The following is a 16021-nucleotide window of genomic DNA, read 5'->3' as shown; positions in this document are numbered from 1 at the left end:
CATCACTTATACTATAATTATCTGTTTGAGCAATCAGAATTGCCAGAACTTTTTCATTTATTATTTTAATAGATTATTGTCTTTTAAGCAAAATTGGATGTGGTGGCCCAGTGACTTAATTTATTTGGTTATTCATATTCGTACTGATGAAAATGACAAATTTCAAAACTTATTTCATGACATAATTTAGGTATAGAAAATTTCAGATTAAGTTAAATAAATTTAACTAATTGGGTGACTTTGACGACAGTAGGCATCCAGTCTTTTAATTGAGAGGGCTGGCAGTGCTCATTCGCATTCCCAGTTTAAATGAATATTTATGTCTATTGTTGTCAATGGCAGGCAATGGGTTAAATACTATGAAATTAAAAAAAAGAAAAAATCTTTAGCGTTATTAGGGGCGATAACCAGAGTGTATCTTTTTATTAACATTTATTTATGATTTTATTCATAAAACATAACTAATGGTTGATTATAGGTCTTTATGGGGTTAAGTTTTGTTTTTTGTTTATTTTTAACCAAAAATATTCACTTGCCCTATAAAGGGTGAAGAAGTCCACAAATGTTGCCGAACGATGGTCTGCACTGTATGTTTTTTGTCTGCACTGTATGTGTCTTGACGTATTCTGTGAACGCAGGACGTCACAAGAACAAAAACGATATAAGAAAAACATGGGCGGGGCCATTTTAGTCATGTGACCAAAAACGCTACCGCCACAAAAAACGACGCAAAATATACCGGAAGTGACGCGAACAGGCGGGAAGTTGAAAGTTAAGCGACATCCTTGAGTACAAAACTATTGCTTTAAAAACAATGAAATAATAACCAGCTTATTGAGAAAATAGCGTTGTTCAATATACAAGTTTGTAAGTACCACCTCAGTCATACTATTCTATGTCAGCTAGTTACAACGAACAACTATTCGATAGTTAGCTTGCGCATCCAGCCAGCTAGCTCGCTGTCTTGGTTCTATTCCAACTTCGATCAGGATGGCGGTCAACCACCTTGTGAAGGACTTGAAACTTTGGGCGACAGAAGAGTTCAATCTGCCCTCAGAGTGTCTGCCGCCGAACAGCTACTTCAGAGCGTCGGTGTCATTTTTACTTAATTTTTGCATGTCAGCTGATTTGAACAACATCAACAACGCTAACTGTTTTTGTTTATGAATTGTTTTCAGTTTGTGTGCTGGGAAAAGAACGTCAATTTGGAAGTATGTCATCTGTCACGTTTTTCAACAAAGGTTCGTCTCTTGCAAAGTTTAAGTGTTGTAAGCGTATTTAACTCTCACTGCTACTGACAGCGATAGACATGAAATATACAGGGGTTGGACAAAATAACGGAAACGCCCAAGGCGGTAGGTTGCCTGAGGGACAGTAAGGACTTAACACTACCAACTTTTCAGGAAGCTCAAAATGCCCCCACCAACTTTTAAGCAACCCTGTTTGCATTATATAATGAGTTCATTTATAAAGGCAATTTAGATTTTCTTCCAATAAGTTGTAAGGATAGAGTAGACCCTACCATTATTAAGTGAGTTATTTTCATTATGTTCGGACTTACATTTATCACTTTTCACCATTTTTTTCTGTTCAAAGGCACGTTTGATTGGCTGATAACATGACCCCCCTGCCACACACACTCACACAGCCCCGACAGATTCATGTTGACAACATGCTGCCTTCAAAGAGGGGGGATGTTAGAAGTTTATTTGGACCAACAGCAGCCACTGTAAATGTAAAAAGACATCAGATTTGTGGAGGTGGGGCAACCATCACTAATTTTGCTACTGAAAGTCTCACCTGCATCAGAGTTAGCGTAACATTAAACTGTGTGAACTTGCTAACCTGCAAAACTACTACGGTCAGGCCAGCCTCCACAAGGAACAACGAAGTCAAGCTAGCCCTCCCTCATTTTGTTCATTGTTTGCATTATGTGCATTACGATAATGCAATGTGGTGGCTTCAGAGTGCAAGTCCCTTTATTTAAAAAAAAACACAAAAAAAACGGGAAGCTATCCAAGAATGGGTCCATTTCAGGGGAAGACTGACATGAACAAAAAAAAAAAAAATCTGTGAAATGAAATCACACATCAGAATTTGAGTACTTTGATTTGAGTCTTAGTAGTCTAGTATGCCTCAGATGTAGATTGGTCCTTGGATATCTCAGATTTTTTTCATAAATTTTTTCCCAAATACCTTTCATATGACAATACTTTAGTTTGAGTCTAGTGGCTCTCCAGTGTCCCCCAGAACTGGACCAATGTTTGGATAGCTCCGTTTTTTGTTTGTTTTTTTTTAATATAGGGGACTTGCACTTCAAAATGTTTAAATAGTTTGAATCGACCGTTGTATCATCTGAACCAATACATATGATAGTTAGAATAAGTCAATGGAGATTTATTTTACATCGATCATTTAGCCTGTAAATTAATCGGGTACATATTTGTAAGAAATGTAGCCCTGACCCCCGTTCAATAATCTGTTTGGTTTTATTAATGTCCACTGCCAGCAAAAAGTTTACATGCAGAGTATGCTGTTATATTGTCCCTACCAATGTTGAGACCAAACTTACGCCCTTGGAAACACCTAACATTTTGGCATCATAATCATTGAACATAATTGTTAAAGAATGGCATGAGGAGCATTCTAAAGTTGAGCATCTCGTATGGCCAGCACAATCCCCAGACCTCAACACAATTGAGCATTTATGGTCAGTTTTAGAGATTAAATTAGGACATCAGTTTCCACCGCCATCGCCGCTGTATTCTAACTGAAGAATGGCTTAAAATTCCTTTGGAAACAATTCACAAGTTAATACCTCAGAGAATTGAGTCTGTAATTGCCACAAAAGGCGAACTGAAACCATATTAAATTAGTTTTTGTTGATTTTTTTTCAAGGTGTTTCTATTATTTTCTCCAACTCCTGTATTTGAAATGGGATGGCTAGCATCAAATGATCAGGTTTCACTGACGGAGACGGCGATAGATATCCAATCCAACAGCTAATGAGTTATTATCAGATGGGTTTTTTGCCATTACACGGGGTGGACTACAAATCATTCCTTCTTCATATAAGTTGATTTAATAGTTACACATTTACATTTGACTCACCTGGTATTTCACAAGTTGTAGCTGAAACCCTCTTTGTCAATTCTGTTATTTCTAGAACCGTGAAGCTCAAGCGAGACAATCTTCAGTGGTATCCTTTTTTCTTCTGACTAACATCATTAGAATTTTGTTTTACTAACCATGCAATTTGTATTGTTTTTGTATGACAACAAAATTTCTAAAATGAGCTCGTATTTAATTAAATTTAATGTCCTTTAAATTTGAAAACACCATACATTGCTTGACGGGGGGGGGGGGGGGTGTTGCTGCCTTGCTCAAGGGCAAACTAACTGTTATTATTCTGTGTATTTTGTTTGACAATATTTAAAAGGTACAAAGTGCTTCAAGACAAAGAGGTAGGTTTGGAATTCCACTCTTAATGACGGACTCATGTTCATATATTGTTTTGTATGCTCAGGCAAAGCAAAATGAAGGCCAAAACGTAGTGGCTAAGATGAGCGAGATTCAGATAGAGATACAGCAGCTCAGGAGTGAGGTCAATGATCTGGACGCCAAGATCAGAAGGACTGAGGAGCATCTTGCTACTCAAGGTCAGTACATAACAATGACGCCAAAATTTATTTGAATGTGATGGTATTGACCTCATATTTCTTGGTTTTCCTCCTATTTCAAAGAGCGGTCCATCAGTTCCACTTGGGCTGAGGTGGAGGACAGTCAGTGCAGGAGTTTGCTCCTCCACGCTTTCAAACAGCGCTGCGTGTCAAGTCGCAAGATACTGTCCAGTGACATTCAAGTTGTGTGTGGCTTTCGTCGGGCACTGGAGCTGTTGGCAAGGTAGGGCAGGAACAATCTCCAGAAAATGTCATCATGTGTACATGCATAATCCCTTGGTTGCACTTTTAGAGAATAAGATTTATTTTCTACATTGTAGGAAGGCTGAGGTTGAAGTACTGTTTGGGAATGGGTTTTCCAGCAATTGTGATGTTGACACACTCCTCTTCAACTCTCCAATGGAGCCACAAGTGCTGGTAAGAACCTCTGAACTGTACAACCCCAATTCCAATGAAGTTTTGTTGAACATACTGTAAATGAAAACATAATACTGTACACTGGTTTTCAAATCAAGTTCAGCCTATATTTAATTGAATACAATACAAAAACAAGATATGTAATATTCAAATTATTTTTTGTTTTTTTTTTGGGGGGGGGGCAGATAATCAATAAGTTAGAATTTTATGGCTGAATCCCATTTCAAAACGCTGGGACAGGTGGTAAAAAAGCTTATTCACAAGCATAGAAGGGGCGAGGTTCACCTCTTTGTAAGAGAAAATATTCAAACCATTTAAGGACAATGTTCCTCCATGTACATTTGCAAGGAATTTAAGCATTTGATTTTCAACAGTCTGTATTATCAACAAAAGTTTCAGAGAATCTGGAGAAATCAGAAAACCAACATTGAATGCACGTGATCTTCAATCTCTCAGGCGGCACTGCATCAAAACCGATATCGTTTTGTAAAGAATTTTACCACTTGGGATGAAGAACACTTCAAAAAACATTGTCAGTACTGGTAATTACAGTTTAGCGCTACATTCTACTATTCTACAACTATTCAAAGCAGTAGCCATTTATCCTCAAAACCCAGAAACACCGCCATCTTCTCTGGGCCCGAGGTCATCTAAGATGGACTAATGCAACGCGGAAAAGTATTCTGTTATCTGACGAGTCCACATTTTAAATTTTGTTGGAAATTGTGGACGTAGTGTCCTACAGGCCAGAGAGGAAAAGAACCATCTGCACTGTTATGGATGCAAAGTTTTTAAAAGCCAGCATCTTTGATGGTATGGGGCTGTCTAAGTGCCACTCACTTGGGCAACTTACACTTCTGTGAAGGCAGCATTAATGCCAAGGCATAATAAAATCTATAAATGTATTATTTAATGATAAATAAGTTACCTGAATATTTAAACCTGTTAAACAACAAGTGCTATGCTAAACATGCTAAGACAAGAAAAAAAAAAATTCATCACTAAACTGGCATTTTTAAATACTTACATGTGTAATTATCTAAGGGCGGATGTAAATATACATTTACAGTGGTATGACAAAGTATCTGAACCTTTTGGAATTTCTCACATTGCTGCATAAAATCACCATCAAATGTGATGTGATCTTTGTCAAAATCACAGCAATATAAAAACAGTGTTTTAACTAAAACCACCCAAATATTTATAGGTTTCCATATTTTAATGAGGATAGCATGCAAACAACTACAGAAGGGTGAAAATAAGTAAGTGAACCCTCTGCCTGAGTAGACTTAAAGAGCAATTAAAACTATTAAACAATTTAAGTCAGATGTGTGCCCAATCATTGATGAGTTGTTTGCTCTGCTCACTATAAAACACACACCTGGTAAGAATTGTCTTGATGAGAAGCATTGTCTGATTTGCATCATGGCTCGGTCAAAAGAGCTGTCTGAAGACCTTCGATCAATGATTGTTGATTTGTATAAAGTTGGGAAAGGATACAAAACCATCTCTTAAAGTCTGGATGTTCATCTATCAACAGAGAAGTTGTCTACAAATAGAGAGAAGACTCCACAGAGGAAGCCACTTCTGTCTAAAAAAAACATTGTTGCTCGTTTAATGTTCGCAAAAAGGCACTTGGACATTCCAAAGAAGTTTTGGCAAAATATTTTGTGGATTGATGAAACCAAAGTTGAATTGTTTGGGACGAACACACAAGGTCATGTGTGGCGGAGAAAATGAACAGCTCACCAACATCAACACCTCATCCCCACCGTGAAGCATGGTGGAGGGAGCATCATGATTTGGGGCTGTTTTGCTACATTAGGGCCTGGACAACTTGCAGTCATTTATGGAGGAATGAATTCAAAAGTTTATCAGGATGTTTTGCAGGAAAACCTGAGGCTGCCTGTCAGACAGTTGAAGCTAAAGAGAGGATGGATGCTGCAACAAGACAATGATCCAAAACACAGTAGTAAATCAACTTCAGGATGGTTTCAGAAGAACAAAATACACGTTCTGGAGTGGCCAAGTCAAAGTCCAGACTTGAACCCCATTGAGATGCTGTGGCTTGACCTTAAGACAGCGATTCATGCCAGACATCCCAGGAATCTGACTGAATTACAGCAGCATTGTGGAGAAGAATGGGCCAAGATTAGTCCTAAACGATGTACCAGACTGATCTGAAGCTACAGGAAGCGTCTGGTTAAAGGTATTGCTGCCAAAGAGGGTGTCCGCAAAATATTAAATGTGATAGTTCACTTACTTATTTTTCCCCCCTTCTGTCATTTTTTGCATACTATCCTCATTAAAATACGAAGACCTATAAATGTTTGGGTTGTTTTAGTTGAAACAGACACTTTTTTTCATCCGTGTGATTTTGACAAAGATCAGCTCACATTTGATGGTGATTTTATGCAGAAATGTGATAAATTCCAATTAGTTCAAATAATTTTTCATACCACTGTAATGCAGATGTTGATTGGTCAAACTCAACACCAAAAACTTTTCGACTCATGTCTTTCAATAGCGTCAAGTGAGACAGCTGTGTAATGAGAGGGCCCATTTGTATCGGTCTTTACAAGAGTGTGAATTGAAAAAAGCAGACAATGGATGGTAGGAGCTTCCCGTCATATTGCTTGTAAACAAAAAAAATGTTTTCAACAGCTTTTCAAAGCTTTTTTAATGTTTTCCCTCCTGTTGCAGCATGACTGATGGGACGAGGAATACTGTGTTTCAGTCCTGGTTGAGTGCCGTGGAGGTCGATATTTTCAAACTACAATATTTGAGATTTTACTGTCTATACTTAACAAGTAAATAAATTACTACATGTTATGGGTTTAGAACTTGGTGGATGCTTACCCTATAAGCCACATCCTCTCTGCATTGCAACATTTACTTTCCCAAGAGGAGGAGGCATTGGTGAGGAATGTTTCCTCTCAGGATGTGAAGGCTCTTGGGTAGGCAAGCCAAACGTTTTTCAAGTATTTAGATTTATCAAAAGTTTTCTGTCAGGGGTTATTTTTTTATGTTTTAATATAGGTTGTGTTATGAAACCAATAATCACCTCGACGTATTCTCAGATGAGAATGACAACTTGCCCTCCGTTGAAGCCCTCTTAAAGGTCAGTCTTACAAATATAACCATTGACAACATGGTGGTACATTGTATTAAGAAAATTTTACCATACAGTGTTTTCAGTAAGGACTGTGTACATGTATATGATTGTAGGCTGCGTGGCAAGAGCTGGACGATAGAGGTGTTGAATTATCCCTGACTCAAAACAGAGTCCAGCAACTTCAGAACCAGCTGGTGGATTGCAGGACGCAAGTTGAAGAGAACAGTTCTTGCTTTGTTTCTGATCACAACAAAGATAAGTTGGCATTGTAAGTCCACTGCTAAGTTCTTGTGATTTACCACATTAATCAAGTTGGGCTTCGTTTATTCTTAATTCTTGGTTATTGTTGTTAGGTCAGTTCTAGAACTGAACCTTCAGTGTGTGATGAAAGCTGCAGCCAGGGACCATATTCAAGACCGCCTCGTCCAGCTTGACCAGCATGCCAGAAGCCAACAGGAGGTGCTCCGTAACCTCCACAGCCAGTGGAAGAACATTATAGACTCCAGACAACAAGTGGTGAGACTTGCAGCACAACGTGAAATTTGGCCTTGTGGATATTGTGCAATTTGTGTTGTCTCTTCAGGTCCACAGGCAAGGACAGATAAATAGTCTTATCAAAGGAAATTCATTAGTGAAAACTGAATTGGTCCGTATGTGCAAAGAGGTATCTTGCTCATCTTTGATGTCACACTTTAGCTCATTCAAAGTTATAAAAAGGACACTATCAGTGATCAATTTTGCAATTGTCTTTTTAGCTACAGGTCTTTCTGGAGGACAAGGTGGTGCCACAATGCAAAGATGTCGTTACAGCTACCAATAACATGAGGAACTCTATCTCAAAGGAGGTTAATCAGTTGAGCACCATTTCGCTTCAAGCTTTGGACCGGAGGACTGTTAATGGGTAAAATTGTGTTTTTCAGAACCTGAAGGTCATGTATAGTAGCTCATCAACAATCAGCACTGTCAAGTGCATAGCCGAAGTATAGATAGTAAGAGTGGTAATAAAATTTTATTCTGAGATATATCGCGATATTATGTCATGCAATTCTTGTATTGCTTCAAAATCCGTCTGTATCGATCCTAACATGTTTTTTTTTTTTTTGGTGGAAATAAAAAATTCAGTGGCTGTACTTCTACTCACATCCAGTAGTCGGCCGCGCACAGCAGCATTGCCTTGCAGTCTGCTGAAGTAACAACAACGTTAGACTAATCCGAGTAGCGATTTGTATACGTCACCCTCCAGTGGTTGCTCAGATTAGTCTCTAAGTGAAATTTTGGCTCATTTCGCCTTTGACGGTGAAAACGGGCATGAGTATTTGGAATCCTAAATTTAAGCATGTTTGGACCAAATCAGGATTGCACTAAATAAGAGAAAATGTAATAAAAGCAGTATGCCGTTCAAACGTAAAACAAAAACATTTTTACGTGTGTGTTGGATTAGAGTAATACATTAATATAAATGTACTTACACTACCGTTCAAAAGTTTGGGGTCAAAGCGACCCCAAACTTTTGAACCATAGTGTAGCATATGGGATTTTTCATTATGTACACTACGGTTCAAAGGTTTGGGATCAAAGCAACCCCAAACTTTTGAACCGTAGTGTATGTCCATTTTGTTTTTTTCTAAAGTGATATGAAATTATCTCGATAATGGTCTTCAAGTGTAGAATCGGGATCGAATCGAATCGTGGTACGAATCATATCGCCAGATACGAGGCAATACACACACCTAATGGATAGTAAATGGTTGTTAGATTAAATGCGCCTCACAGATTTTCCTTCAGCTTGTGTCAGGTAATAACACATGAGTACAAGGAAACTTAGGAAAGTATGTTTGTTTATGTGGGTTGTAGAATATTTTCTGGACTATAAGTTGTACCAGTCAAAAATGCACTATTAACACTTATTAACAATTAACACTTGTATAAAAAAAACACAACATAATTAGTTCACCAAAATCTTAACATCACGACCAAATCCATCAAGATCTGGATTTTCTCTATTACTTTTGTACAGCTCTTCCAGCCCTGGAAGTCGATAGCAAGTCTACATCGGGCGCAGGCTTAGCCAAACTATGGAGGGGGGGGGGGGGTGACTTATAGTCCAGACAATGCAGTAATTGCCTTCACATTTGATTATCATTTTATGATTTGTTGTGAACCGTCAACTTGTGACTTTGGTGATAACTTCTGAATCCAACTCAGGCAAATTATCTGCGTGTGCTTTACTTCAGAATGCAGAGAATTCCCACATCATGGCTTTCCATCCATCGCTTACAGTCACCGACATTTGGCAGCCTGTGTCTGAACATGGCGTTCCCTCTCTACAGGGTGAGCATGTAACACTTCCATCTGTTGTGACCAATGTGTGACCAACTTTTTGTTTTCACGCAGCACAGCGTTCTGTAGCTTAGACTCATGAATCAGCGATTCACAATATGAGTCAAAAAGAAAAAGTTGTTGTTTTGTAGCCCCGCCAATAGTTCGTTTTGATTGCTAAAAGCCGTGTTCATTGCGCTGTACAGAGCGAGACTGACTTAAATATGGACGTTCAAAGACCGCCATTAAATATGAAGGTTTTACACGTCTGTAAATCAATTTGTTTGTCTTCCTTAAGGCTCCAGAAGAATTGTGTGCCCAGGCGTGCTGTGACCAACTTGAGTGGCGTTTTCTCTGTCAGTTACAACAACTTCACTGTACCACGCTGCAAAAATCCAAGGATAGGGCAGCTCACCTGCCTGCATCCAGTCACAAAGGTAATCAAAACTCAACCTTTAGGTGCATATGTATGAATCTGTGCAAAAAACAAACTATCGGACTGCATAATATCTTTTTCTTTATTGTTTTCTTAAGCCTTGCTGTCCAAAGTCAAAGCGAAAGATGAGACATTGTTGAAGTCTCTGGTGCCAAGGGTCAGATTTCTTACCCAAAAATGTGCAGAAAGCCTTTCTTATGAAGAGAAGCTTCAAACGGCCATCTCTGACTGGTGAGACACAATGCAAAACTCAACATATTTACTCATTAGGTCTGTCCGGTTTTACTATCACTCTTAGTTGTTATTTTGCAGGGTTCCCAAATAAACTACAACATAATCTATGTGAAGACATTGAGCATATTAATGACTTATCACAATAAATGTCAACAATGATTTAACAAGGTACCAATACGCCTTATATACTAGTACGTGTTAAAGTTTTGATGTTTTCAAACGATCAACTACATTCTAAGATTCTACAACATTTCGAAGAAATTACGATGTCCTGTGAAAATGAAACAGGCCTCTGAGGTGATTGGGGTCCTTAAGAGCTGTTAGTGCTCACAGGGACCTAATTGGTGAACTCTGATTGATAAAAGCATTTGCATATTAGGAGGGATCTGGAAATGGGTTCTCTGAAACTGTTTGAGTTTAGTAAATGAATCAAGATGAAAGAAAATGTGACAACAGATTGTAGTATTCATCCATCACTTGGTCTGTATAGTGGAATGAATTCAAGTCATCTGTGTTGACTATCTTTGCTAACTTTTTCATGCGTGTCTTTGTGTGTGTTAACTCTAATAGGTGGGATCAGCCAGCACGGAATGTTGTACCTGATGTCCGCAAAGGAGGACTGACTTTTCAGCAATGGCTAGAAAAATGGCGACTAGCTGCCAAAGTCTAGACAAAAGGAGTTCTAGCATTCTTAACCATATACTGTATAGGGTACTCGTTGGCTGCCATTAATGACGCTAGACGTCCAATTGATTTTGACTGGCAGTAGGCCGTCCCGTCTTGTCAAAATGGATTGGGCGTCTAGCGATGTCAATGCCACTGAGAGATGAGCATTCAGACAGTCCTCCCATTTTAAATGAATTGGAGTTCTATCATTGTCAATGGCAGGTAATGAGTTAACGACAAAGAAATTTAAAAAAATAAAATAAAAGTTTAGTTTATATCTGTTTTCATTTGTATTTTATTAAATTATAACTACCGTAGATTTATTCATTATATACAGTGAGGAGCATTTGTTTGCAATTACAGATGTCAGACTCTTTCTGTGGTTCTTCACCAGGTTTTCACATATGGAAACGGGGGACAAATATTCTCTAGATCTGTCAGGTTTCAGGGCTGTCGTTGAGAAACATGAAGTGTCAGCTTCATCCAAAGATTTTCTATTGGACTGAGGTCTGGAGGCTGGCTAGGCCACTCCAGAACCTTGATATGGTTTGTTACACTGCCACTCCTTGGTCAGCTTGGCTGTGTGCTTCGGATTGTTGTCATGTGGAAAGATCCAGCCACGACTCATCTTCAAGTCTCTTACTGAGGAAAGGAGGTTGTGGCTCAAAATCTGACGATATCTTTCACCATCCATCTTCTGCTTTATACAGTACAGTCGTCCAAAGGGATGCATCTGGGCCGCCCCCTTGCGCCATTTACGCATTTTGACAGCCACTGGCGCAACTTTGTAACTCCACTGCGCCAGCACCGGCGCAAGTCTATTATGATAGGCGCATATTGCTACATGATCTGCGCCACATATGACATACTTCTGTTAAAATAGCTAAAGAAATAAATTTAGTTAAACAGCAATTGAAAACTGTTCGTTTTCCTTCAGAGGTTTTAACTTTCGTCGTCTGCCATCTTGCCTTACCGATATCTAGCCTAGAGGTTAGATCGGGCCTAAAAAATCCAGCCTGACCTGACAAGGCCCGCTGGTATTGAAGCCCGACCCGGCCCGTGCCCGATCAATTAACTAGATTTCCAGGCCCGAGCCCCAAAAACCCGATTTTTTTTTTTAATTTGTTGGAGTGACGCGGAAAAAAAACGCAGCAGCAGCAATTTATTTTCATTTCTTCGAGTTGGCAGAAAAACACAAGTTTTCTTAATGTTTAAATAGTCTACATATATTTATGATAATTATAAAAGCATTTACACAACGAAATAACTCTGGGAAAGTTTAATATAATAAAAAAACATACGGTTTTGCAGACACCTAGAGGAGAAGATTCAAAAGGATCACATTTGTGTTGCCTTTGTGTGCATAAATAAAAGTGCCTTTCGTAACGAATTCTCAGTTGGCAGAAAAAAAGCGCAAGTTTTCTTAATGTTTAAATAGTCTTCATATTTTTATGATCATTATAAAAGCATTTACACAACGAAATAACGCTGGGAAAGTTTAATATAAAAAAAACATGCGGTTTTGCAGACACACAGAGGAGAAGATACAAAAGAATCACATTTGTGTTGCCTTTGTGTGCATAAATAAAAGTGTCTTTCGTAACGAATCGCAAGCGCCACGGCGGGAGGAGAATAAGTAAAAGCGGGCGGCGCCACGGCGTTCATGTGCGTGCACAAGCAAATGCACAAGACAGAGAGCCGGCTCTCGGTTTTATCCCATTTTTTAATATATAATTTATTAGTCCAGCGCGGCGGCCCAACCCAACCCGAACGTGAATGGGCCCGACTGGTTGGGTTCGGGCACAGGATCTAACCTCTAATCTAGCCATAATCACTTTGCATTTGTTTTGGTGCGTTCCAGTTAAATAAAAATTGAATTAAAATTGTTGATACATTAGAAAAATAGATTTTACTCAAATAATAGTTTTTTATTTGCAATTTAGAAATATCATGCTCCAATGAATGTATTTTGGTTTATTTCAATCAGTTTTGTATACTTCGGCAATCTAGTTAAATCGTGCCCCATCAATTTTAGAATTTGGCCCCCTTTTTAGACACAAGGGGGCCAAGTGGCCCCTTTTTTTAAATTTCCCAGATGCATCCCTGCGTCCTGTTCTCTTTGCCGAAAAGCAGCCCCAAAGCAGGAGGTTTCCGCTCCCATACTTCACAGTGGGGATGGTGTTCTTGGGATACTACTCATCCTTCTTTTTCCTCCACACACGACGAGTAAAGTTTGCGCCAAAAAGTTCTACCTTGGTCTCATCTGACCACATGACTTTCTCCCATGACCCCTCTACATCATTCAAATGGTCCCTGGCAAATTTCAGATGGGCCTTCACATGTACTGGCTTCAACTGGGGAACCGTCTGAGCAATGCATGATTTTAAACCATTGCACCGTAGTGTTCTACTTACAGTAGCCTTCAAAACTGTGTATCCAGCTCTCTTCAGGTCATTGACCAGCTCCTGTCGTATAGTTCTAGGCTGAGCCCTCACTATTCTGATCATGAGTGATGCCCCACGAAGAGATATTTTACGTGGAGCCCCAGTCCGAGGTAGATTATCATTCATGTTTAGGCTTTTCCATTTCCTTTCAATTGCTGCAACTGTTGACTTATTCTCACCAAGCTGCTTTCCAATTGTCCAATAGCATTTTCCAGCTTTGTAGAGCTCAACATTTTTTCTTCTCTGGTGTCTTTCGAAAGCTGTCTTGTGTTTCCCATGGTAGCAGTTGGATTATGACTGACTGTGGGGTGCACAGGTGACAATATAGAGCTCAAACGGGTAGTGGGTGGGTGGTTACTCATTACTTTTTTAAAGGTACACTCACAACTCTTTGAGTGTCATAATTATTACTGATACTTATGAACCCCAGTAAATGATAGATAAATTATTTAAAATCATACAAGGTGAGTTACGGATTTTTTTTAGATTATGTCTCTGGGTGGAAACGCATCTATGATTGAAATGTCAGACCTCTACCTATTTTCTAAGTGGGTGAATTTGCAAAATCACAAGGGGTGCAAATACTTCTGCTCATCACTGTATATAATATACACACACTGCTAAACAAAATTAGAGGAAAATGTTTAAATCAGACTATGGCAACCTATCAATCAAACTTTTCGGATATTGATCTGGTCAGTTAAGTAGCAGAGGGGGTTGTTCACCATTTTCAGCCTCTTTGTTGTCATTGAAAACAAATCAATAACAGGTGCAACTGAAACAGTTCGAAAAACATGAATGGTTTTCCAGGTTGAGGCCATTAATAGCCCCCACCCCTCCATCTCTTTTGGCTGAGTTTTTACTGAGTTACTTTTTACTGCTGTAGTTTTTCATTTGGCTTAAATCAACATCTCTGTTGATAGCATGATGCAGTACTTGGATGCTACAGACGTTGCTCAGGTAGTCCAACTCTTCCAGGATGGCACATCAATACAAGAAGGTTTGGTCGTAAGAAGGTTTGAAACAAGGTTTGCTGTGTCTCTGGCACACTCTCAAGAGATTGGAGGAGATTTCAGGGGACAGGTAGTTAGTCCGGGCGCGCTGGACAGGGCCGTAGAAGGTCCTTAAACCCTCAGCAGAATCTGTATCTGCTCCTTTGTACAAGAAGGAACTGGATGATCACTGCCAGAGCCCTAAAAAATGACTTCCACCAGGCGACTGTTGGGAATGTTTCTGACCAAACATCAGAAATGGGCTCCATGAGGGTGTCCTGAGGGCCTGAAACTTAAACTGAACTGACATCCTGTAGCTGGCCCTGTGCTCACTGCCCAGCAACATAGAGCTCGGTTGGCATTTGCCAGAACCCACCAGAATTGGCAACTACGCCACTGTGCTCTTTACCTATAACAACAGGTTCAACCTGAGCACATGCAACAAACGTGAAAGGATCCGGAGATGCCGTGGAGAACATGCTGCCTGCAACAATATTCAGCATGACTGGCTTGGTGGTGGGTCGGCGTTAGTCTGGGGAGGCATATCACTGGAAGGACGCACAGACCTGTAAAGGTTAGATAATGGCACTCTGACTGCTGTTAGGTATCTGGATGAAATCCTTGGACCCATTGTCAGAACCTACGCTGGTGGAATTGGACCTGGGTTCCTGTTGGTCCACAACAATGCCTGACTTCGTGTGGCTAGAATATGTAGGCAGTTCCTGCAGGATGAATGAATTGATACCATTGACTGGCCCCTATGTTCACCTGACCTAAATCCAATAAAGAACCTCTGGAACATTATTTTGGTCCATCTGGCACTGCCATGTTGCTCCTTACTGTCCAGCAGCTCAGTGACACCTTGGTCCAGATCTTTGAGGCGATCCCACAGGACACCATCCGTCACACAACACAAACTACTGATCAGTTTGAGTTGATGCTGCTGCATCATTTTTTTTTTTTTCACTTTCATTTTTGGTGTGTCTTTGGAACTCTCTCTATAGTGTGATCAATTTCATTTCTATCAAATTATGTGGTATCATTTTGTTACAAATACAGCACCTACTTATTACCAGGAAAGATATTCAAGATCACCTTCCCCCACCCCTATTTGAATTGTTCCTCTAATTCTTTTAGCAATGTGTTATATATATTGCATACAATTACGATTAATAATAAATAATATAATTGAGATCCAGTGTTCATATATGTGGACATCACATTTTGAGTCATGAAGGCTAACACTAAGTTAATGTTAACTATTGTGGCACATGTGACATAAAATGTGATATGTGGACGCCAGGTGTTTTTGAAGTTATGTTTTGAATTAACAAAAATAATCACTTTTCTTGTTAGGTTTAACTCATTGACTGTATTTGATGGCAATAGGCGTCCTATCAATTTTAAATGGGAGGGCTGAAAGGAAGGAACATGTTAAGTGGCAAAATTGTCTGCCTGCCTTTAGTTTAAGAAATGCTCAAGAATAGTGGCACTTCAAACGTTGCATTGTTAAAAATGTATTCATCTTGTGCTGTTTTTGTCTGTAATGTTGAGTCGTGCTAATAAATACAATTTGCTTATCTGTTTGGGTCTCCAATGTGGCATGTTGTCTTTCGAGCGGTTTCAAACTTGTATTACAATAGAAATGTAAGGTGTATCAATGCTATTAATTGAACTCCCCACCAGTACTTTAGTGATTGCTGCGTAGTGATTGTAAA

General features: G+C 39.3%; 1 protein-coding gene across 2 annotated transcripts; it reads left to right on the top strand.

Moving 5' to 3' along the window:
- Positions 1–57: 57 nt before the first annotated feature.
- haus5 (HAUS augmin-like complex, subunit 5) lies at positions 58–15879 on the top strand. Of its 2 annotated transcripts, XM_057841473.1 has the most exons (20): positions 58–867; positions 990–1088; positions 1179–1241; positions 3167–3199; positions 3440–3464; positions 3527–3659; positions 3744–3903; positions 4001–4097; positions 6625–6710; positions 6801–6855; positions 6939–7054; positions 7137–7218; positions 7326–7480; positions 7566–7728; positions 7796–7876; positions 7968–8113; positions 9447–9543; positions 9830–9968; positions 10066–10198; positions 10772–15879. In XM_057841473.1, exons 2-20 carry the CDS (start codon positions 991–993, stop codon positions 10869–10871), a joined length of 1962 nt encoding a protein of 653 aa, XP_057697456.1. In that variant the 5' UTR covers positions 58–867; position 990; the 3' UTR covers positions 10872–15879. The 2 variants fall into 2 exon arrangements, with proteins under 2 accessions (XP_057697456.1, XP_057697455.1); XM_057841472.1 differs by having other exon boundaries at positions 58–1088.
- The last annotated feature ends 142 nt before the right edge of the window (positions 15880–16021 follow it).

The sequence above is a fragment of the Corythoichthys intestinalis genome, chromosome 7 (assembly GCF_030265065.1).
Source record: "Corythoichthys intestinalis isolate RoL2023-P3 chromosome 7, ASM3026506v1, whole genome shotgun sequence".
NCBI classification, from domain to species: Eukaryota; Metazoa; Chordata; class Actinopteri; order Syngnathiformes; family Syngnathidae; genus Corythoichthys; species Corythoichthys intestinalis.
Note: the sequence above shows the minus strand (reverse complement) of the source record. Positions and strands in the feature narration are given on the sequence as shown.

Excerpts from the sequence above, each read along its gene's own strand:
- haus5 (XM_057841473.1), top strand. The coding sequence starts at position 991 with ATGGCGGTCAACCACCTTGTGAAGGACTTGAAACTTTGGGCGACAGAA. Across the intron at positions 3,660-3,743 it reads GGAGCATCTTGCTACTCAAG|AGCGGTCCATCAGTTCCACT; the intron begins GTCAGTACATAA and ends CCTATTTCAAAG. Across the intron at positions 3,904-4,000 it reads GCACTGGAGCTGTTGGCAAG|GAAGGCTGAGGTTGAAGTAC; the intron begins GTAGGGCAGGAA and ends TCTACATTGTAG.